The sequence below is a fragment of the Heteronotia binoei genome, chromosome 1 (genome assembly GCF_032191835.1).
Source record: "Heteronotia binoei isolate CCM8104 ecotype False Entrance Well chromosome 1, APGP_CSIRO_Hbin_v1, whole genome shotgun sequence".
NCBI lineage: Eukaryota > Metazoa > Chordata > Lepidosauria > Squamata > Gekkonidae > Heteronotia > Heteronotia binoei.
The window spans coordinates 151,405,790-151,430,522 of record NC_083223.1 but is presented as its reverse complement, the minus strand read 5'-3'; the positions used below and the strand labels follow the sequence as shown (position 1 = coordinate 151,430,522).

Here is a 24,733-nt window from a genome sequence, read left to right as displayed (position 1 = left end):
AAAAAAGTTTCTGGCATAATTTCAGGCAAATTTTGCTGCAGAGAATCCTGGAACATCATAGTGCCAAGCCATGTGTGCTTCAGTTCTTAAACCACTTATATCTGATTAGTTCTTACAGAATTACAGAAGTGGTTTGAAGATGTCAATCATACTGTGAGTTCCTGGACTGTATACTGAGAACTGTGCCAGCACAATGTCGATGGATTGCAATTGAGAGTATAACTCCATCTGCCCAGAACAGCACTGCAGTCAGGCACATTCAGTAAGCAAACAAGTTGGCTTTTAACTACCAGGCCTAATATGTTAACAGCTAGATGTTAACTGATTTAGAAAGAACTTATCCTACAATGTTAAAAATACTTGGAAAATTCTAGCTTGTATGTTGTTCCTATTTAATGTATACACAGCTCACAGTATTGGGCTTGGATGCTCTTTCTGGGGCATACATGGTTTCTGTTAGAAATGTTTGACCTTTGATATGCAGCATTTCTAAATAAGAATGTGAAGGTTAAGTTACACATGCTAACACAACATCTTGACTGTTTCATGTTAAATTCACAAGACTTTAAATGCAATCCTGCATTTAATTATAGGCATATAAATCAAACTTCCGTCAACAAGATTTATACCCTAATTCTAAATACAATTCTCCTGATTCAGCCAATGCAATCCATAGTCACAACCAGATCTGATAAGTAAGCAATCCATGTGGGTGAGCCCATAACAAACAGGTAAGCTAGTGTATTGCTTAATATGGATCCCTAGGTGGTAGCCTACAAGTAGGGTTGCCAAGTCCAATTCAAGAAATATCTGGGGACTTTGGGGGTGGAGCCAGGAGACTTTGGGGGTGGAGCCAGGAACAAGAGTGTGACAAGCATAACTGAACTCCAAGAGAGTTCTGGCCATCACATTTAAAGGGACAGCACACCTTTTTAAATGTCTTCCTTCCATAGGAAATAATGAAGGATAAGGGCACCTTCTTTTGGGGCTCATAGAATTAGAGTTTTGAAATTTGGGGGATACTTTGGGGAAAGGCACTGGATACTATATTGAAAATTTGGTGCCTCTACCTCAAAAAACAGCTCCCCAGAGCCCCCGAAACCTCCAGATCAATTCCCCATTATACCCTATGAGAAGACGTTTCCCTCTCCACCCCCCTCCCCCTCCCCCCGCCCCCCCCCCCCGTTTCCGGGAAATCTGATGCAGGGGACAGAACTCACTCACCTCCGGAGGTGCAAAGGCACATGGTCCTTTGGGGGCGTGGCTGGGCACCCCTCCCTTCACCGGCCAGCTGACTGGGGGCGGGAAGCAGCCTGAGAAAACGGAAGAGCTCTGGCTGCTGCGATCGGGGCTGGGTGGGAAGGGCTGCCGTTCTCCCCCCTCCCCTCCCCCCGCTTTCCCTTTTATGGCCAGCGGGGGGAGGAGGCTCCAAATCGGGAGTCTCCAGGCCTAGCGGGGGATTTGGGAACCCTACCTACAAGTAGTATTTAGACAGAAGTCTCTGCTTCTGTCTAAATGGTTCTTTGGCTCAGAGCAAGGAATGGAACTTCAGTGGAATTTAATCTATATTATGGCCTCAACCCTGTGAGTCCACCTGTGAGTGCTTCTGGTGGTTCCAGGTTGCAAATTGGAACAAAAGCTTATTTAAATATATCACTGGAGACATACTACAGCTTCTTTCCCATTTTCTTTTTCCAGTCTTTTTCTAGGATTTGCCTTTGTGCATGCAACAGTAAATGTTTGGCTACTGGAATATGAAAATGGGCAAGGGGAAGAAATGGTAGTGCTGGGCTTCTTTTCATCTAGTCACACTGTAGGGAGTGCACTACGTAAGGCCATTCAGAAGCAGTTGTGTTATATTCAAAAAGTGACAGATATTAGAAATAAGACATACTGAGCAGCAAAATGTTTAATGGAGTAACATAAACAAAAATCTTTAATGTATCAAATCACAGCATAAAAAAGTAGGTTTGATTCAGGAGCACTCTGGATTTCAAACCCATACAAAACTTGTGTTGCTCTGTTCTATCCCAGTGAAACTTCTTTGCTCGACTTTGCAACCTACATTTCATTACTTATATCCCACATTCCTTCAGTCTTGGAACTGCAGCATGCACAAAGCTTCCAAGAAGTCTCTCATCCTTGCATGGATTCAACCCATTTCTGCTTAGCAAAGTAAAAATTTCACATGATTTCAGACCACATCCTGTGCCAGCAATTAAACATCAACTGGCTCAAACAAACATATTGTTTCATTTGCTCTGTTATTACTTGAGACACTCTTCAGTATTGGAAAGGATTATAGAAAAGCTGTCAGAAACACTATGGCAAACTGAGCCAATGGATTCTTCCCAGCACCACACAAGCACAGAGTCATTACTATTTATTACAAAACAGAATTTATCTACACAATACTGGAAGAAAAAATATAGACTGGAAAGTACATTTAACAATGTGTTATTCATATTACAGAAACACATTTGAATGATGTCCAAATATATGAACCATCATATAAACTCCATGGGAGAAATGCTTTATGAAAAACAGTGTTAAAATAGGGTGGTCAATGTTTTTAGCAAGCACGCAACAAGACAAGAACAAAGAAACAGTGTCACCACAAAATTTGTCTAGTGCCTTGTCATGGTTTTGCTTTTAGTGTACTGATCTGGAGAGCAAGTCACCCTGAAAAGTCAGGCAGGAGGAGTTAAGGCTTAACAGCATGCCACAGGATCTGGTGCTTCAGTCCAGCTATACTACAAACTCTTGTTTCTTGCATCACTTACAGAACTTATGTAGCTGGCTGCCCTTCTTTAACCTCATCTGCCCCCACATCTCCAACTTCCATTAACTAATTTCTAGAGAAGAAGATAAGATACTGGATTTATATCCCGCCCTCCACTCTGAATCTCAGAGTGGCTCACAATCTCCTTTATCTTCCTCCCGCACAACAGTTACCCAGTGAGGTGGGAGGGGCTGAGAGGACTCTCACAGCAGCTGCCCTTTCAAGAACAACCTCTGCCAGAGCTAGGGCTGACCCAAGGACATTCCAGCAGGTGCAAGTGAGGAGTGGGGAATCAAACCCGGTTCTCCCACTACACCAAACTGGCTCTCAGAGGAAGTAACTATCTGCTTAAGTCTCACTCCACAACCAGGGAGCCCTGCTGCCCAACATGGGTGTGTAGGGGCTAGCTCAGACTGCTCAGCAGCAAGATTATACATTATACATGCTCCAAGACACTATTACTGCACATTGCATATTTTTTCCAGTCTTAAGGCCTGAAATTAACCCTCAGTCCAATCCTAAACAGTTACAGCCTTGTACACTGAATTCAGTAGACTTAGATTTGCTTAGGATTCCACTGTGTGTCCCTCCCTCCAAGTACTAACAAACATCACTCCAGTTCTATCCAATTCAAAGCTTACCTCTCCTAACTGGCCCTTTGGAAAGCAAGCACCAAACACCATCCTCAACCATTCACAGCCCTATGTGGGGGGAAAAGCCATCATTTTTAAGTAAAAGGAACCGTTAATAATAACTACGAAAAGCAAAGTTGCTTCCTCTACGTAATAGTGGCACAGACTAGTACAGTTAATAAGAAACTAGAGTTATAGTTACCATATTTTGAAAAGCAAAAAAAAAAGAACATAATTCCCTACTGACTACTTCAAATGAGTGATCACAATGACAAATCTCATTTCAATACTCTTAGTATTTAAGTTGTAAGACTAGTTACTAACTAGGAATATCCCTAATCTTCAAACCCCAAGAGGCCATTTTTATCAGGTAAAAAAAAAAAACAGCCCAGAGGCCAGATACCAAAAAAGAGAACGTATCCTGTAAAAAGAGGACGTTAGCTAACCTAAAAACGCCAAAAGGTCTACCTATCGAATTTTATGTTATTCTAATAACTCAGTGGCTCTGCTAGAAAACACAAAAGAGGGGACTCTACTAAATCATAGGCTGATTTTCTGAACACTAAAATCGCTTTATAGAAATCCAGATTATTTTGTGGCATCTACATTCTAAATTTTTGTTACGGTTATATTGTAAGAGCTTTATATTGGGGGTTGTTTTGACGTTCAGCCTTCCATCCTTCCGATGTCGGAAAAATGAGTACCTAGTTTGCTGGGGGGAAAGTGTAGATGACTGGGGAAGGCAATGGCAAACCACCCCGTAAAAAGTCTGCCATGAAAACGTTGTGAAAAGCAAAGCAACATCACAGAGTCGGAAACGACTGGCGCTTGCACAGGGGACCTTTCCTTTCCCGTTTTGACGTGCTTCATCCACTAGGTGGCGCTATTGTTCTAATTTTCACATCCTGCTCCTCATCAACCCCACTGGAGCCTGTTTAGCTCATGTGGCTGCCTAATCTGAGGATTGTGTGTTCAAGGCCATAAAGAGAGGCAGTTTGGCAACGGGCTGGCTGGAATTGGCCCCCTAGCCTTCCCGTAGGCGTCTTTGCTGCCTAGGAAACCTATCTCGCGTCGCTTTCGGCCACCCGGGGACGTGTGGGAACTATCTCTTTCGTCTCTCACGGGGGCAGGAATGGTAAGAATAGATAAAAGCGCTCGCATACCCCATATGCAGAGACTTGAAGGCCTTCACTTCCTCCACTCTCATTGAAGTCCTCAGTCGCTGAACCGAAGTGACAAACCCCGCCCCCTACCTGCCCACTACCCGGGAAAAGGTTGGAGCGGTTCTTCAGCTACACTCTGAATTAAGGTCTTATGTCCAGTGAGTGTTGCTTGATAACTAAGCTAATTAGCACTTTTTTCTCTCATTTCTCGCACTGTCCGCGTGATTCTCACAAGCCGGTTTATATGAAGTATACGGCACCGATTCCGATCGCGTGCGGATTCCGTTGCATTAAAAACAAACACTCAATGCAAAATGAAAGCTACTACAGGATAGAGAAAAAATCCTATATTTATTTGTTGTGCTGCTTTCCTATTTGCAGTGAGGTTGTTTTTTTTTTGTACGTATAGCGGAGTATTCGAAGGTGTTACCCACCACCTGCAGTCTGAAGTGGTACAGCTCATTCTACCACATAATTCTTTTGCATATATAAGAATAGGCAATGGTGGGAATTTAGCCAGGTACTGCCCTGTCTCACTTCAGGAAGTTTTAGATTGAAGAGTATTTTAGTTGTCTCTAATGAAGTTTGCTTCATTTTACAAAGGTTGTGAGCTGCTTTGGGGTCTCTAGTCAAAACAAGATCTTGTAAATAATGAATATGTGCTGCCTTTTGCCTAGTTTAAAGCAATGGTTGCATTTTCTTTTGATTTTTTTCTGTGTTGTTTGTCCACCTGCCACACAACAATTCTCTTAGATAAACTACTGCCCCAGTCATTTTTCTGCTGCTGTAAGTACTGTTCTCCAAAAGGAAGGAAGAGCATGACTGGAACTCCACCTTGGGAGCAGTCTAAGGATATATACATAAGAAATGAGTCCATGTTATTCAACCGGGTTTTTTTCTTTGCTATCAAGTCAACGTTGACAACATCCTTTGATTTGATAGCAGTCTGCCCTTAGTTGGGACTAGGGAGGGATTACAACAGAAAATCAGCCCTTCATGAGACATGCTAGATTGAGCGACTCAGCATGCCTAGACATTGGGGGGCACTACATCACTCTGAGTGTGTATATGTGTTATCTCCTTGAATGGGATGCATTGGAGTTCAAACAGGAACATGCTTTATTGGAAACTACATACAAAAACAAAATGGTGGGCCTGCGAGCCCACTTATATGCATGCAAAAGAACCACTCCCCAGATCTATACCAAATCACAGCAGTCAGGTTTTGCACCAAGACTGCTAATTAGTTACTGCTTAGCATCCAGATCACAAGATGTATCGAAGTCTCTAATGCTCCTGCTGCTGCCAGAGTGCACGCGAAAGCTTCCCACCAAACATAAAGTCCAGTACATAACAGTCTTAAACTGGGAGCTGCCCTCTGACCCCTCCTCTCTGTCTCTTGCTTTGTCCTCTATAAATTTACCTTTTTTTCAATATACTTTTTGGGCGGTTATACTGCACTCAGTATCATGCTTCTATGACTGGGCAATCTTAGCTATATTAACCAAACGTCCCAGTAGTTTATGGTTGTTACAGAAGACCTTATGCACTCATACATATTCTCTCTCTCTGGTGTTATAAGTGACGTCACTTCCACTCAGTTATTAGATGTAAAGTGTCTTTACACTCAGTTATTAGATGTAAACTTGTCTAGTAATCAGAGTGCCTTTCACCAAGTTTTTGGCTTTTTGTTGTGGAAATGCCATTTTGACATGTCTCTGGGAGTCTCTGGAATCATAGCTATCTATATGCACTTTTTATAAGCTTCAGATGTTCCCATTTTAGTTAAGAATAATTTTTATGCCTGGGACTTCTTCATTAAGCATAAAATGATTAAATTAGTAGAACTATAAGAGAACTACAGAAATACATTTGGAAGAATCATCTTTCTGAGGTAACCATTCTACCTCTGTTCTTTTGTTTCCTGTAAGATTCAGCCTTAATATATGCTGATGAAACTTGAGGCCATTCTTTCTGCCTATCCTCGGTGACAGAAATAATTGCTATTCTTCATTTTTTGTTGCAGTTTTTCAGATATTTGAAGGCTACTATCAAATATTTTCTTATGTTTATGTTACAGAAAAAATATAAACTCTTTAATGGCTTTCATACTAAGAAAATCTAAACCTGTTAGCTTTTAATGGCAGGAACAGGGGTAATGAATCTCTTTGTTTTGAAAGAGAGTCTTGCCTTTTTAGTTCCTGTAACTTGGGACTGAACGGTAAAATTGCAGTCACAAACCACAATATTCTGTGATGCCACCTTAGAAATGCAAGCACTAGCTGCTTAGGAAATTCAGTCTTTCTCTGCTTTCCTTTTCCCTCAGCACTCCCTGAGGGATCCCCAGAAGGCAATACCTGTGGTTAGGGAACTTTGTGGCCATGTTGTATGGAAGATTAAGCAGAGGAGGAGGGGGATTCTGTCTTGTTTTCCACCCTTACTGCAGCTTCAGTGCTTCATGGCATTTTGTCCATAAGGTTTCGCTAACCCCAAACATTTACTTTTGGGGAGAATGGGGGCTTCTCCCTAACCCAGAGACAGTGGGGAAAGATTCACCTATGAAATTCTTTGTGATTGTGTGTCATAGAATTGAATGTATAGCTTAGTTGAGAAGGATTGTTTTCTCTCAACCTATAGCAGTAATTTTGAATGAGGTCATAACCAAAATAATATAAACTATTTAATGCTCCCATTTATAAAATAATTGAGGTGTTCATTAAAATATTATTAAGGTCTGTTAGTGAATGAAGGAAAGTGAAACATGTTACTTTTATCATCTCAGTATGGAGAATAATATTGCAATAGGTATTTGATGTACTCAAAAGTTGATAAGAAGATACTAACAATTTAGATTTTAAAAATATTCATATCTCAAGGTTTTAAGGTGAAAGAAAATATATGAGTATGGTATATGGGTATGCATGCTTCATGACTTAAATAGAAACACAGGACACTTGGCACAAAATAAACTAGTGTTTGATAATATTATTGAGTAATTTAGATTAAAGTAAAAATTGCTCTAAAATTAATGTTAATGAATGATATTTTTCTAATTATATGCTAACTTGGGTCTGTTTCAGCTGCACTATGGAAAGCCCTGTGGATCTCTATTTTACTGAAAAAGGATGTAGTAGCAATATAGTTCTTGAAAAGCAAGTGTTTCAGTCCAAAGTGCCAGAATCTCATGTTCAGCTTGCTTGTGACCTGCATTACTTTGCTTTTCCTCTGAATGGCAATGAGCTTTGTATTTGGAATACTACTGATGACACTGACCACCAGGTGTAAAAGCTTCTTTCTTTTCTTTTCACTATATGTATAAAAATGTTAAAATTAGTGGTCTTAGGCAGTGGTTCCCAAACTGTGGGCTGGGACCTCAAAGCGGGTTTCAACTGTCTTACATATGGGTTGTGAATCAAGAGAGAGGAGGAGGAACATGATGAGCTGTGAGAGGAGGCTTTGGGAGGATCGGTGGTACTTTTGGGTTCGTCTTTGCATATGTATGAAGACTATGAAAGACAGTAAATTGTTCAGTAATGCTCTATATTTATCAATATCAAACAAGAAAATAAAATAAACCTATTCAGTGGTACTTCATTCAAGTTCCTGCAGTATATGTTGGAGAGAAGGAAAGTAGTATGTAGCTGCCCACAAATGAGTTGAAATTTACTTCAAGTTTAAAGGTGGGTTCCACTTCAGAGAAAGTTTGAGAACCACTGAGCTAAGGAATGCAGCTCATTCTCTACTTTTCCTGTGCATGTTCTCTTGAAATGAATGGAAACAGTTGGAAGTTTGTATTCAGAAAAACAAATATAGTGATATTGGCAATGCAAAGATAATCTAAAGTCCAGGGGGTTTTTTTTGTGTGTGTTTTGTTTTGTTGAAGAGAAAACAATTGTTTATTGTTACAAGTAAAGTAGTAAACTGGCTTAATGCCAGAGTCACATGCTGTCTAGTCCTATACACATTTCCTCAAGTAGATCCTATTGTATTAAATTCTATGCAATACATTTGGGAATAAATGTACATATACATTATATAGAAAGAAAGGTTGGTTTGTACTCAATGGGAGTTACTCCCAAGAAAATGTGTGTAGAATTGAAGCCTTAATTAAGAAAAAATAGTAGCCAGTGCCTTTCCCCATGTTTCTCATTGTTATACCTGCTGTCCATCAAGCATGCCTTTTTATTGGTAATGCTTTCTGTGTGTGACATGCAAATAGTGAGGTGCAAAAAGAAAGACATGGGAATTAGCCAACATGTGGAATTTCTTTGGGAGGCCTGCCAAAGTGTAACTGGAATTTCTAGGTATTTTAAGCACTGTAAATGTCTATAGACAGATATTCACTACCCAGGGTTTAGTTTAGTTTAGTTTAGATATGTTTATAACTTGTCTAAGATGTTAATAGCTACAATAGCTAAAATCATTCCAAGACAGTTGGTAAATAAAATTAACAATTGAGAAGAAACTGAGCTTCGCTTTTGTGTATGTTACATGCATTTACTATGTGTATGTTACAGTGTGTATGTTACATGTTATTAATAACATATTTTGTCAGCCATTACACTTAATAGGACATCACCATTCAATCACTGCAGTGGCATTTGGGAACAAAGTCAATCCACTCCTTCTTTGTTCTGCTTCGTGTGACTATGTAATAGTGTGGAACCTGGATGAATGCATGAAGAAGGTGCTACAAGGTGAACACTTTTAGTGTATTTATTATTGTACTTGGACAAAACCCTCTCAGCACTTCCAGGTCCTCAGAAAACTTGACATAGTGATTGAAAGGGAGCACTATGTTAGCAACATAGCGCAAAAACAGCTGTGTTTTATTTCCATATAAATATATATCTGATTAGATACTGAAAGTTAACTCTCTATTGAATGTTAGATGGGGATTTGTTTCTGTGAATTTTGGGATATTTAGACTGGAAGTCTAATTATTTTTTAAACTTTGGATTTCTGTTTGTTTTGTCTTCTGTTGTAGAAGGTTAAAATAAATGATGTTAACTGCTTGCAGAACTTTGGGGCATTTTAACATGATTTCATTAGAACATACAGCTAGTAACAGTAATCAGAAAACACACTTTGTAAAAGGGATATGTTAAATATGGAGGTGAAGTTAAAATGCTTTGTGCAATAGAAGAAAAAGACTTGAGTTGAAAAGTCAAACAAATACTGAATGTTTATTACATCATCTGTAGCAAGCAAGTTTATTCACAGCAAAAGCCAGCAAAAACAATACAGATAAAACCAATGCCGGTTACAGTAACTCATATAAATTGTGCTGAGAGAACAAAGGTAAAATTGCTACAACCAATTATAAAACATACATACAGTTAATAATGGGATTAAACATTTTAAAAATACCAGCTAAGAGAAAGAGAAAGAAAATGCCTGGCTATTTCCCTTCAGAGCTATGAGTGACTTTCTAGTTCTGGTGGGAAGCCAGCCAAATTTACATCATTTGTATATCTCTTTATCCAATTCTCAGTATGGCCTTTTCTGTTGAAACTTAAATCTGGAGATAGGAACCATGAACAGCTGTGACAGATTTTTCTACAAACCTGAAAAAGCCCCAGATGTGCAGAAAAATCTGCAGTTAACCCCCCCCCCCAAAAAGAAGAAAGTACCTGTACTGTGCAGGGGAAAGCCCCTCTGTGTCTGTTGCTAGTTAACCAAAACAGTGTGACGTGCCTTCAAGTCTTGGTTTCTGACAGTAAAATAAAATCCAGAATGTTAAATCTGTACATAACAGATGACCATGGTTGGCACAAGCACTGACAACTTAACTCCATTTCCCTGGCCTCATCCACAAGGAGGAGGGCAGAAGAGGAGGAGCAGAACCACCACTCCCAACCCTCACCATCATGTGAGCTGTGGAGCTGGCAATAATGTGGGCGGGCAGGGAAGGAACAGGAGACACCACTGCTGACCCCCATCTCTGTGTGAGCTATGAAACTGTTGGCAAGGCAGGCAGATGGAGAAGTAGGAGCCACCACTGAGCCCACAACTGCCATGTGAGCTAGAGATGGGTGGTGATGAAGGCAGGCAAGGGAGGAGCAGGAGCCAGTGAGTGAATGTCCTGCTAAGGGAGGGGAGGATGGGCTCTCACCCCAATTGTCTTGAGTCTCCTGGTTGTTGGGCAGGCCTGTAGCCTCGGGAGGGGGGCCCAGCCTCTCCATCGAACCCCCCCTTTGACCTTTATGGTCCCTCCTGGCAGTCCTGCTCTTCGTGGCTCCCACTCTCTCCGCCGCCGCTTCTCTGGTGGCTCCCGATCTCCCTGCCCGCCTCCGTGGCACCTCCTGCTCCCTTTCTCCCTCCCACCTGGTGAAGTGCTGGCTCCCGGGGTTGGATTTTAAGTTTTCCCCACCAATCAGCTGATCGGCGGGAAAAGCTGCGGGGAGGCCAGTGCTCCTCTGCCAACCTTCCAGTGCTTTCCGGACCTTTAGTGCTGGGGCAACAGTGAAAGGAAGGACCAGCAAGCCTTGGAAAAGTGTCCGCTGCTTCCTCCCCACTTCCCTCCCACGCGATTCGGAGAGGGAAGTGGGGAGGAAGCAGTGGAGGCAGCGGACACTTTTCCAGGGTTTGCTGGTCCTTCCTTTCACCACTGCCCCAGTACTAAAGGTCTGGAGAGCACTGGAAGGCTGGCAGAGGAGTGCCGGCCTCCCTGCAGCTTTTCCCGTCGACCAGCTGATTGGTGAGGGGGGCCTTGAAACAGCCCCAGGAGCCGGCACTTCACCAGGTGGGAGGGGGGGGGCGCCAGAGCAGCGGAGGCAGAGAGAGTGGGGGCCACCAGAGCGAGGGGGCCTCCTTCCAAAATTTTATTCCGTGGACCCCCCACCTAAAATTTTCTGGCTACTCGCTTGTTGTTGGGTTGCATATACGAAAGTCAGCTTTAAATACTCCAATATCAGGATTTTGACATGAAAAATAGGACTTGTTAAATGTGTTTCCATCAGGTTTTTGAATTGTTTGATAGTTACACAGGCAGGATAATTTACAAATACCTTCCAATTAGTGACATGGAACAGAAAATTTTCCACCCCACATATGCAAGTATAGTCTGTTGCCAGGGCTGTTTTGCTGCAAATAGATCATGTTGGATGGGTTAAATGTGAGATATGAAGCATGGGCAAATCCCAGTGCTTGTACGTGATTTATTTGCCATCTTTTGCTAATATTATTTAAATATTTAAATTATTTAAAATTGAATACAATTTTTTTCCACAAATGTCTCAATTCAAAATTTTCTGAATTTCGCAATGTATATATAATTTTGGTCTTAGTTTTACAGAAAAAGTCTTCTTAATGGAGTTTTTTTTTAATTGCTGCAGGGTTAATGCCACAAGGCATTGTTATAGGAACAGTTTTGGGAATAGTTCTTTATGTTCGATTTAGTCCAGATGATCAGACTGTGGCAGTATGTGCTGGCAATCGGATATACATGCTAAATACAAAGGTGAGAATACATTTCTGTTCTCTTTCAAAATTAAGGTACATATTCGTGTTTATCTAGCTGTAGGTAATTAAATGCCTGAAGTCTGTGAAAAGTGTATTAAATGAAGACACTGCAGTGGAATCCCTTAGAAATAGAGTAATGGGAAAGTTCCCTTGATATAGATGGAAATATCATAAGAACCAAATAATGCTTTATTTAGCTTCCAGTCATTTCAGGACATCAGAATTTCATAGGAACCCAGCAATGAAAGAGGGTTGAGTGCCATATTCCTGATCCTCCAGATGCTGGTATGGTGCCAAGTGTTCTTTTCTCCTGTCATACAGTCTGATTACTTCCCTGCCCTGTACAATCTAGAGTGTTTTATGACATCCAAATAATTGGTTATGTCCAAACTTGCTTTCAAACTAGAAGCTAAAAAATGTTTAGGTCACTATGTCAAACATGCAGCCCAGGGACTGAATCAGGCGCCCGGAGGACTGCTATCAGGCCCACAAGCAACTCACTGTTGTCTGCTTCCTTCTCCCTCTCTTGCTTCCGTCTACATCACAACTTGCTTTGCCAGGCTTGCTCAATTGCACAGGAGCTGCAGACCAGGGGAGGAAGTGGGGGAAGGAAAGCTAGCTTTGCCAGGCTCTCTCAATTGCACAGCAGAACTACTGAGTCAAGTCTGTCTTTCTTCTGTTGGCTGAGGCTCAGCAAGCCAGTGAGGTTTATTAGGCTGAGTGTGTGTGTTTGTCTGTGTTCTTTATAAAGTTTATATCTCCCCTACTTGGCATTACATTTTATGACACACGTGGCCCGGCCCAACAAGGTGAAGATCCGGCCCTCATAACAAATTAGTTTGACATCCCTGGTGTAAGTGGTAGAGGAGAGTATTCTTACAAGGACTAGTACTCCCACACTGCTCTGAAGTTAGCGCTGAGCTGAAGATCTTGTATAGTCTTTCCACTGCTGGTGGAGGCAGATCCCCAATACAGGCCCTGCCTGCTCTGTAGAAACAGGACATTTCCCAGGCTCTGCTTATTGTCCAACATTAGAAGTCTGTGAGAAAATAAAAATCATGACAAAGCATTAAAAAGATAAGATGTGAGGCTCACATCAGCAGCTACCAAAGCCAAGCAGTGGCAGCTCTCAAAGGACTTTCCTGATTCAGATGCCACAACAAATTTTGGTGAGCTTCAACAAAGGAGGATTGGAAATTGAAGAGTGAAAGGGGAGGAGGCAGAGGGAGCTGCAAACTGGTGGCATATTGATCCACCATATTATGGAAGACTGAGAATGGGATGTCTGAACCAGACAAGCATATACAAGCGGTCTACTGAAAGATTATCTATTGGAATCTATAATAGTAAAGCATTGCATCCATCTGTCGTAAGCATAACTCATCACAAAATAACACTAGGTAACTCAAAATTGGCCACCTCCTTCAAGATGATTGTTGGAGGTGCAGTGCAAAACATGAATTGGAACATTCTACATCTAGAACCACCCTTCCCCCTCCTTCCGCCAATGCTCTTGGCAATGAAACCTAAGGTTGTCTGTTTGTGTGAGGCATAAATAAAGCTATGCACTTGAAAATTGGCCACTTGCTGCTGGATTATTGTGAGAGGTTGATGCCAAACATGAGGGGAATTGGAATATCTTGGCCCAAATTATCTCAACTCTCCCCCTCCCCCCGCCCCCGGCTACTTACAGTGGAAGCTAAGGTTCTTTGTGGCAGGCATTAACTCGTCAGACAATAAGTGAAAAAAAAAGAATCATGAATCAATAAGTGAAAACAAGAATCAATAAGTGAGAAAATAAGAATCATTGCCATTTGACAGCAATGAAGATTCTGTGAATTTAGCAGGAAGTGAGTTTCTTGCATTCTGCAGGGGGTTGGACTAGATGACCCTAGAGGTTCCTTCCAACTCTATGATTCTAGTAAAGACAGGAGTCTCAAAATTGGCACCAACTTGCAGATGATAATGAGATCTGCAGTGTCAAAAATGAAGGGATCTGAACATTCTGGCAAATACCCTCTGATACTTGCAGTGGAAGCAAAAGTTTATCATGAGAAGCAAGGAAGGTGCACAGTACAGACAAGAAATTCTTGAAAATATCCACTCTGTTACAAAACAAAGGGAGTTTAACAGCTTCCTTAACTTATCCGAGCCTGTGTGGTATATTTGTTAGAGTGTCTGACTAGGCTTTAAGAGACCAAGGTTCAAATCCAGAATCTGCCCCCAAGCTTGCTGGGTGACTTTGGCCAGTCACATTTTTTCATCTTAATACGTCGCACAAGTTTAATGCTGTGAGGATAAAATGGAGGACAGGAGAATGATATTAACCACTTTGGTCTCCACTGTGTCATCCAGTATTACTGCTGTTCTTTTGGGAGGAGGTCAGAACTGCTCTTTCAGTATTCAAACTATTGTAAAATAGTGTTAGCTAAGCAAGCTATGGGTTGACAAGTAGGCACACCTGTAGTGTGCAATAAATACTTGGTGACTATTTATTTATTTGTATTTGTATTCCGCCCTTTCCCAAATTGGGCTCAGGGCAGATTCCAACATATCAAACAGTAAAACCAATAATTATACTATTACAATAAAACAGTAAAACGGTTAAACAATTAAAAACATTAAAAACTAAAACAGTTAAGCCAGTAACAGCTTGGATAGTGTGGACACTTAAATACACAACCTGGTGTCCAAAGATGCCAGCTATATCAGCCTGATTTTCTCCTCAGTCCAGATGGAAGTCAGTATTGGTAGTCGGTGGTGTCAGTGTTGGGAGACCAGTTAGATGGTATAGCCTGCCTGCCTCAGCCAAAGGCCTGGCGGAACAGCTCTGTCTTACAGGCCCTCTGGAATGGCAATAGATCTGAGAGGGTCAGAACCTCCATGGGGAGCTGATTCCACCAGGTCGGGGCCCTGGTTGAGGCAAAATGAACATCCCTTGGGTCAGGGATGGTCAGAAGATGTTTAGTGGTTGATTGTAATGGCCGCCGGGGCTCTTATGGGAAGAGACGGTCCCTCAGGTATACCAGTCCCAGGCTGCACAAGGCTTTAAACGTCAGTACTAATACCTTGAAGCGGATCCAGTACTCAATTGGCAGCCAGTGCAGACTGCGCAGCATCAGCCAACTGCTCGCCTGTACAGGCGATTCAGTTAGCAAACGTGCTGCTGCATTCTGCACCAGCTGGAGTTTCTGGGTCAGCCTCAAGGGCAAGCCTGCGTAGACTGAGTTACAGTAGTCCAACCTGGAAATGACTGTTGCATGGATCACTGTGGCTAAGTCTCAGGGAGCTGGATAGGGCGCTAGTTGTTTGGCCTGCTGCAGATGGTAAAAGGCAGATCGTGCAACTGCTGTGACCTGGACCTCCATAGAGAGGGTGGCTTCCAGTATCACACCCAGACTCCTCATCTTCTGAGCTGGCACAAGAGATGCACCATCCAGGGTAGGGAGCTGAATGCCCGATCCTAGCCCCCCCCCAACTCATATACAGGACCTCTGTCTTGGTAGGATTAAGCTTCAGCCGGCTCAATTGCAACCAACCAGCCACTGCTTCCAATGCCCTGGTTAGATGGTCTGGGGCAGAGTCTGAGTGGCCGTCCATCAACAGATAGAGCTGGGTGTCATCTGCATACTGGTGACAACCCAGCCCAAAACTTCTGGCAATCTGGGCATGGGGGCACATTAATTGCTAGAACAGTAACAAGCTACCATTTTTAATTTGAAATTTGATATTTTTTTTCCTGGATTAATTTTAGGATGATACTATACTTGCTGAATTGGAAGGGCACCTGGCTCCGGTGACTGCTGCTGAGTTTTGTACATGGGAGAAAAATATACTTATATCAGTTTCTGAAGATAGAAGTTTTAAGGCAAGAGCTTGTGTTTGTTTTTGACATAATTGGACCAGGATATGGGTGCTAAAAGTAAAAGCATTCAGTTATTGAACATGAAATCATTGTAAACTAAAAGCTATGAAAGAATATTCTTATGGACAATTACATTTTCTCTCTCGGCTTGGCTTCGCGAACGAAGATTTAAGAAGGGTGCAATAGTCCACGTCTGTTGCAGGCTCGCTGGTGGCTGACAAGACCAATGCGGGACAGGCAGGTCTGGCCACAGTGGCTGCAGGGAAAAGTCTGATTTAGGGTTGGTGCTGTAGCAGTGCGATTCTTCCTCAATCTCCTTTTGTCCTCAAGACCAGCTATGCGTGCGTTCTCAAAAGAAGAGACAGCCTGGTGGATGGTGTGCCTCCATGCTTTGCGATCTGAGGCTAGGTCAGACCACTGGTGATGGTTGATGCGACAGGTGCCAAGGGATTTCTTCAAGGAGTCCTTGTACCTCTTCTTTGGTGCCCCTCTATTTCGATGGCCGGTGGAGAGTTCGCCATACAGGGCAATCTTGGGAAGGCGGTGGTTTTCCATCCTAGATATATGCCCTGCCCAGCGCAGCTGCGTCTTCAACAGCAGTGCCTCGATGCTGGTAACCTCCGCCCACTTGAGAACTTCAGTGTTGGTCACAAAGTCACCCCCCACAATTACATTTAAAAATTGGTAAACTGTACCTTCATATCTACTTTCCCTAAACAAATATTAAAGGTAAAAATTAGATCCCAGAAATAATTAGATTTAATATGTTTCTTTATGTATCATGATCATTTTGTGAAAACTTCCGTTGGTTTTAATGTCTCTATGTTCTATCCTTTTTTTGTTTTTAAAGCAAATTTAACATGAAAAGTGAATCAGATTGATGGTCCAGTATTTTTTTCTCACCAAGTGGCCAACTAGTCCTGGAGAGCTGTCAAACTGGGCACAGAACCTAAAATCCCTCCCTGGGTGCAGACTGACTGCCATTATAAGTATGAATACTTGGATGTAATATACACTGAGTTCAGTGTAGTTAATTCCAGAAATATGTTTTTTTAGATTCAGTAATTTCTGTATCAAGAAACAATTACCCAAATCTCTATCCACATGGTATCTTAGAACAGCAGTAGTGACATATTTGAGATCTTGACTTTGTTATTAATCACATTACTTTATGTTGCATTTTAGCGGATATTTAAGAAGTATGTTTCTGTTATGGTCTAAACTGATATTTCAATGCTGCCATGTTTTTCTAAAGGTATGGGACTACAGTACCGGATTGTTAATATATCAGTCGGCAGTGATAACAGGTAGGTTTTAAAAGACATCAATATCAACTAATCTCTCATTTTATAATTAATGTTTGGAATTATATAAAGTAATTTTTAAAAATAAAGTGAATAATAAGGTGCCCTGGCTTGGATAGCTCAAGCTGGCCTGATCTTGCCAGATCTCAGAAGCTAAGCAGGGTTGGCCCTGGTCAGTATTTGAATGGGAGACACGAAGCAACACCAGGGTTGCTGCTCAAAAGTAGGTAATGGCAAGCCACCTCTGAATGCCTCTTGCTTTGAAAATGCTACCAGGTCTCTATAAGTCGGCTGCAAATTGATGGCAAAACCAAAACAAAACAAGTAATAAGATAAATTTTAGAAATTAATCTTTGTAGTAATAAATATTTGCCTAAGCATGTACCCTCACATACACATGCACACACCCTGCTGGTTTTCTGCTTCAGGTTCTCTCTTCTGGAAACTTTTTTTTTGTAAAATGACAGCTCTCTTATTTGCATTTGTACATAGTATGCAATTAGTGCCGCAGTTTGGTTTACTGAGTGTTATTTCCACCATTTCTACTGTCTTTCAACAGTGAAATAGGCAGTATTTTTCATTTCTATTGAAGGTAGTCAGAACAGTTTTCCTGAGAAATTTCAGTCTTTAGACTTATGCTGTTCTACTGTTCACATTTGCTACATTATTATTAATAGTTTATCTCTGTAGCTGTGAATGACTGACTGATTTCTCAACCACTTTTTCCAGTTTTGTCCAAATAGACAATGCCAATATATTGTATTAGCATTAAGATCTGTACAACAGTTTGAGTGCGCAAAGAGTTCTTGCTGCTGCATCTTTGTATTGCAGGTTGTTGAACTGGTGTGATGCATTTAGTGTTATTAATAATAGTTTCATTGTTTTATACAGCATTTCCTCTCTTAAGTCTCTTTATTGATGAAGAAAATAAACATATTATCACTGGATGTGCAGATGGACAAGTAAGAAATGAAATACAATTTACTGTCAACCTTGATCAAATATCCAAAATGTGTTTTTGTGTATCTTCAGATGTTTGGATTTGAATGTTCAAATACCAAAAGTTTGGTTTTTTAGTGAGCATTCAAAAAAACTTACCCACAGCTATCACAATATTGGATATTAGGAGCTGCTTTACACTGATTAATATAGCCTAGTATAGTCAAGTTTGACTGACATCAGTCCTCTAAGATATCTCCCTTCCCCTCATCATATGAAATAGTCAAGTCAAGTTTATTCACAACAGAAGCCAGCAAAAACAATACAGATAAAACCAATGCTGGTCACAGTAACCCATATAATTTATGCTGAGAGAACAGAGGTAAAATTGCTACAATCAATTATAAAACATACATAAAATTTATAATGGGATTTAACATTTTAAAAACATTACCAAGAGAGAAAATGCCTAGCTATTACCCTTCTGAGCTACAAGTGACCTAGTTCTGGTAGCAAGCCAGCCAAATTTAGCTAATTGGAATATAACCATAGGGTTCCTATTGTTCAAAAGATAAGGATCTTCTGTTGTGTTTTTTGATTAAGAGTGGTGGGCAAGATTCCGGGAAAAGGAAGAATTTTACAGTGAATGTTTTACACCTTGAAGGATTTTACAGTGAATGTTGCACACCTTGCAGTCATTTAGGACATACACTAAAGATTCTACCCCTTCATTGCAGCAAGGGTATATACGATCTTCAAAAGGTATTTCTGCCCTCCATGACTGCAGAAGGGAGGGCGTCTCACCTCATGAGGGTAAAAATTCTCCTGTACTTGTACTTTTCCAGCTGATATAAGTATAGCACAGGTGCTATCCTATTAACTGGTTCTTCAAAGGCACACCATTTTGAGGTACTATTAACATCATTCTGCCTGGCAATACCTGATATTCTCTTTCACCAGCTTTCTGGCTTTATCATATGTAAGAGAGCTAAGATATTGTTTTGTAAGGACAAAATAGGGAAGTTTTTCCTCTATGACCCTAAGCCATGGTGGAACTGAGGTATCTTGGAAGATTAAGCTTGTCGGCCTCTTAGGGGAAAAGATTAATTTCAGCCAATACTTTATGGTCATGATCCAAAGCCTTGCCTCCACTGAGATCATAGTAGTTTCTATCCGAATCAAGGCATTCAGAATGCCCTGAGGTATCTGAAGAATTGAATGCAAAAATTTAGAGTGAACAATTTCCAACCTTTTGTGTTTTGCTGTGATATTCATTGGAGTGCCATATGTAAGTTGGTTAAGTACTTATTGTTTTTGCTGGCTGGATATGCAAGTACATGCACAGGAGGCTCTTTACCTCAGAACTTTGGATTGGGTGTGCATTTATAATGTCAAATCGATACTTTTCTGTTTTATAGTCTGTGGACCATATTATAATGCACCTTTATATTGTATTGACTAACAAAGTACAACACTACTTTTAAATAAGAAATGTTAATGCATGTCAAGTTTCATTTAATTTACACTTTAATTTAGTATTAAAATGGTCAGTTATACATTCATTAATCACATAATAGCCAGTGTAGCACAGATCAAAAATTGTTAATCTTAATGGTAGCCCGAAAAAATTGTTTGCCAATTAAGCTCTGTTCCATATGCAAGCTGGAGAAACTGAGAATTCTGTTTTAGATAGCTTAAGTATAGTATTCTATATATCTGGGGTGGCCAACGGTAGCTCTCCAGATGTTTTTTTGCCTACAACTCCCATCAGCCCCAGCCATTGGCCATGCTGGCTGGGGCTGATGGGAGTTGTAGGCAAAAAACATCTGGAGAGCTACCGTTGGCCACCCCTGCTATATGCCATAAGTCTAGCCATATTGGGGATGAGTCACCTACCTTCCCTTTGGCTGAGCCTCACGTTGCTCATAGAGCAACTTCAACAGTGGAATGAGCTTAAATAAATTGTTCTGGACCTCAATGTTCATGGAAATTACTCCTGAATATTTTTACTTCGCAATTGTGAAATTCCAATATTAATTTTATGGTGCTTTCCACCCAATTTCAATCATTTCCTATTTTAAGTTAAATTTATTTAATAGGAATCAATCCTTCATTCTATGTAACACATGCCTCACACCATAAAATTAATATTGGAATTTCACAAATACTAAGTAAAAATATTCAGGAGTAATTTCCATGAACATTGAGGTCCAGAACAATTCATTTAAGCTCATTCCACTGTTGAAAATGTTATAAAATTGCAACGGAGATAATAAATCCTGGGATCTTCGTTTGGAACGGACCTTGAGCTGAACAAAGCGTGGCATCTTTATTCATAATTGCCTAGTGTCGGGTTGCTGTTTAAATTTAATCTTTACCATCACTCCAGTATTTTTTGGTCTTATTGCTCAAAGAGCAACCCCATCCTCTAGCTCCAGGACAGACAAGGATTGGGCCACTGGAGAAACTTCTAGGCAGTGGCTGTTGTTGCTAGGCAATCAAGCTCGGTTCTGTCAGTAAAAGGCAGGGAGAGAAAATCTTTTCCAGGCCTCTTTTGGCCTTTGAGGGAGAGCCAGTCCTGACTAGGGTTGCCAGCTCCAGGTTGGCAGGAAATCTTCAAAGAAACAATAGAGGAACTGAAGAACTTCTTTAAACAAAACATACAACCTGAAATAAGTATTCAAACAGTCTGGGACACGAGCAAAGCCTTTTTTTAGATGCAGCACAATTTGATATCTGGCAAGATGAAATAAAGAAAAAAAGAAAAAATACCAGGACCTTTTAAAAGAATTGAAAGATAAAGAGAACCAATTAAAAAACCAACTGCAGGAGACGAAATTAAGAGAGAAGGTCCAAATATTCAACATCAGATTAATTTGTTATTAATGGATGAAGTTGAAAAGAAACTGTGTTACTATTTTGAGAATGCAAACAAACCAGAAAGATGGCTGGCTTATAAACTGCGAAAAGAAAAAGAAAAAAAATAATAATATCATTGAAAAATACTCAAGGTAAGGAATGCTATAAAATAGAGGTGACATTAAATATATTATTACAACATTTTATAAAACTTATATAAAAGAAAAGAAGCTCCAACCCCACAAAAGGATTACCTGAAACAACAGGATGTGACCCCACTTACAAAGTAACAAAGGCATATTTTAAATGATCTTATAACAATGCAGGGAATAGGAGTGGTGATAGAGGCACAAAAAAATGGGAAGACATCAGGCCCAGATGGGATACCAGCAGAATTTTATAAGAAATTTGAAGATGTATTGCTAATACCTTATAAACAACTGTTGGAGTGTATAAATGAAAAGGGGGAAACACCAGATACATGGCGAGAAGCAACCATCTTACTAATACCTAAAGAAGGAACTGACCCAAGAGAGATGAAAAATTACCAATCTATTTTCTTATTGAATGTGGATTATAAAATTTTTGCAATAATTTTAGCCCAACATATGAAAAGAGTCCTACAAGAAGTGATAAGAACATAAGAGAAGCCATGTTAGATCAGGCCAATGGCCCATCCAGTCCAACATTCTGTGTCACACAGCGGCCATATATATATATCATATATCACAGCGGCCATATATATATATCATATATATATAACCTCCTCTTGAAGGTGGCTATGCATGTGGCCGCCACCACCTCCTGTGGCAGTGAATTCCACATGTTAATCACCCTTTGGGTGAAGAAGTACTTCCTTTTATCCATTTTAACCTTTCTGCTCAGCAATTTCATGGAATGCCCACGAGTTCTTGTATTGTGAGAAAGGGAGAAAAGTATTTCTGTCTCTACTTTCTCCATCCCATGCATTATCTTGTAAACCTCTATCATGTCACCCCGCAATCGACGTTTCTCCAAGCTAAAGAGCCCTAAGCGTTTCAACCTTTCTTCATAGGGAAAGTGTTCCAGCCCTTTAATCATTCTAGTTGCCCTTTTCTGGACTTTCTCCAATGCTATAATATCCTTTTTGAGGTGCGGCGACCAGAACTGCACACAGTACTCCAAATGAGACCGCAACATCGATTTATACAGGGGCATTATGATACTGGCTGATTTGTTTTCAATTCCCTTCCTAATAATTCCCAGCATGGCGTTGGCCTTTTTTATTGCAAACGCACACTGTCTTGACATTTTCAGTGAATTATCTACCACGACCCCAAGATCTTTCTCATGGTCAGTCTCTGCCAGTTCACACCCCATCAACTTGTATTTGTAGCTGGGATTCTTGGCCCCAATGTGCATTACTTTGCACTTGGCCACATTGAACCGCATCTGCCACGTTGACGCCCACTCACCCAGCCTCAACAGATCCCTTTGGAGTTCCTCACAATCCTCTCTGGTTCTCACCACCCTGAACAATTTTGTGTCATCCGCAAACTTGGCCACTTCACTGCTCACTCTCAACTCTAAATCATTTATGAACAAGTTAAAGAGCATGGGACCCAGTACCGAGCCCTGCGGCACCCCACTGCTTACCGTCCTCCACTGCGAAGACTGCCCATTTATACTCACTCTCTGCTTCCTATTACTCAGCCAGTTTTTGATCCACAAGAGGACCTGTCCTTTTACTCTATGACTCTCAAGCTTTCTAAGGAGCCTTTGATGAGGAACTTTATCAAAAGTTTTCTGGAAGTCAAGGTAAACAACATCTATCGAGTCTCCTTTGTCCACATGTTTGTTCACCCCCTCAAAGAAATGTAGCAGGTTAGTGAGGCATGATCTTCCCCTACAGAACCCATGCTGAGTCTTCCTCAATAACTCGTGTTCATCAATGTGCCTACTCATTCTGTCCTTGATAATGGTTTCTACCAACTTCCCCGGTTTTGAAGTCAGACTGACTGGCCTGTAATTTCCTGGATCTCCTCTGGAACCCTTTTTAAAGATGGGCTGACATTTGCTACCTTCCAGTCCTCAGGAACGGAGGCAGATTTCAATGAAAGATTACAGATTTTTGTTAGAAGATCCACAAGTTCAACTTTGAGTTCTTTCAGAACTCTCGGTTGTATGCCATCCGGACCTGGTGACTTATTAGTTTTTAATTTGTTTATTAGTTGTAGGACCTCCTCTTTTGTCACCTCAATCTGACTCAGGTCTTTCAACACCCCTTCCAACATTAGTGGTTCAGGGGTGGGCAAAAAGTTCTCATCTTCCACAGTGAAGACGGAGGCAAAAAGACCAATCTGCCTTCCGACTGAGAAGACAGATGAGAAACAATGTAAGGACAATATTGAATGTTTTGGAATACTATCAACAACATCCAGACAAACAAATGGCAATAGTCCTTTTAGAAGTGGAAAAAGCATTTGACAACGTAAATTGGGATTTTATGGTACATCCATTAGGAGTAATGGAGTGTGGAGAAACTTTCATTAGACAAATTCAAGCAATATATGTGAAACAAATGGCAAAAATTATTGTGAATGGTGACTTATCTGACCCTGTTGAAATTTTGTGGTGGAGTCTATGGAAGTCAGGGTTTGGGGAGGGGAGAGGCCTCAGCTGAATATAAATGCCATAGAGTCTACCCTCCAAAGCAGTTATTTTTTCCAAGGGGAGAGAGATCTGTTGACTGGAGTTCAGCTATGATACCATAAGATCTTCAGACTGCACCTGGAGGTTGGCTATCCTAAGCCTGGCAGCACCCTCTGGGTGACTTGATGGCACCTGACTGGCGTGACTTAACTAGACCTGACTGTTCAGCAGCAGCCCTCCTATGGCATCCAGTGTGGCATAGCAGTTAGTGCTTCAGAGCAGGATCTGCCAGATCTAGGTTCTTGCTGTGGGAGTTGACTGGGTGTTTTTGGACCAATTGCAGACTTTCAGCCTAACCTACCCCACAGGGTTGTTGAGTAGATCAAAAGGGGAAGAAGAGAATGATGTCAGCTGCTTTGGTTCCCCCCCCCCCAAAGTGTGGAGAAAGACTGTCCTTTTCCTAGGTAGAGGCTGCAGGGATGAGTGAGGAAATGGAAAGCTGAAGTCAGAAGGGTAGATAAAGGTAGGTTGATGGGGAGGAGATAGGGTTGTAAATGCCAGGTTGGGAAATTCCTGGAGATTTGAGGAGTAGAGCCTGGAGAGGGTGGGTTTGAGGAGGGGTAGGACCTCGGACAAGTACAATTTCATAGTCTCCACCCTCCAAACCAGCCATTTCCTCCTGGGGAACTATTGTTGCCAATCTTCAGGTGAGGGCTGAAGATCACTCAGAATTACAACTGCTCTTCAGGTGGCAGAGATCACTTTCAATGGAGAAAATGGCTGCTTTGCAGGGTGGACTCTGTATCATTATTCTCTGCTGTGGTTGCTTCCCTCCTGCTTTGGTCCACACTTTGGAGAAAGACTGTCCTTTTCCTAGGTAGAGGTTGCAGGAAGGTGGGAGGAGATGGAAAGCCAAAGTCAAATAACTTCTCCTACAGAAAATGTCTGCCTTGAAGCGCATACTCTATAGCAGGGGTCCCGAACCCCCGGGCCGGGGACTGCTACCAGGCCGTGGCCTGTTTGAGATGGGCCGCGCAGCCTCGCTGTCCCCTCTTCCCCCCGTTTTCACCATTTTAAGGCTGGGGAAGGGAAGT

The 24,733-nt window shown here is 41.3% G+C and overlaps 1 protein-coding gene across 1 annotated transcript in view; it reads left to right on the top strand.

Moving 5' to 3' along the window:
* Positions 1-7,628: 7,628 nt before the first annotated feature.
* WDR27 (WD repeat domain 27) overlaps positions 7,629-24,733 on the top strand; it is a 159,794-nt gene continuing 142,689 nt past the window's right edge. The window contains exons 1-6 of the mRNA XM_060242619.1: positions 7,629-7,856; positions 9,133-9,274; positions 11,915-12,039; positions 15,796-15,909; positions 17,162-17,213; positions 18,102-18,172. Of these exons, the coding sequence (XP_060098602.1) occupies positions 7,635-7,856; positions 9,133-9,274; positions 11,915-12,039; positions 15,796-15,909; positions 17,162-17,213; positions 18,102-18,172 (726 nt within the window). The 5' untranslated portion in view covers positions 7,629-7,634. The remainder of the gene's footprint in view (positions 7,857-9,132; positions 9,275-11,914; positions 12,040-15,795; positions 15,910-17,161; positions 17,214-18,101; positions 18,173-24,733) is intronic.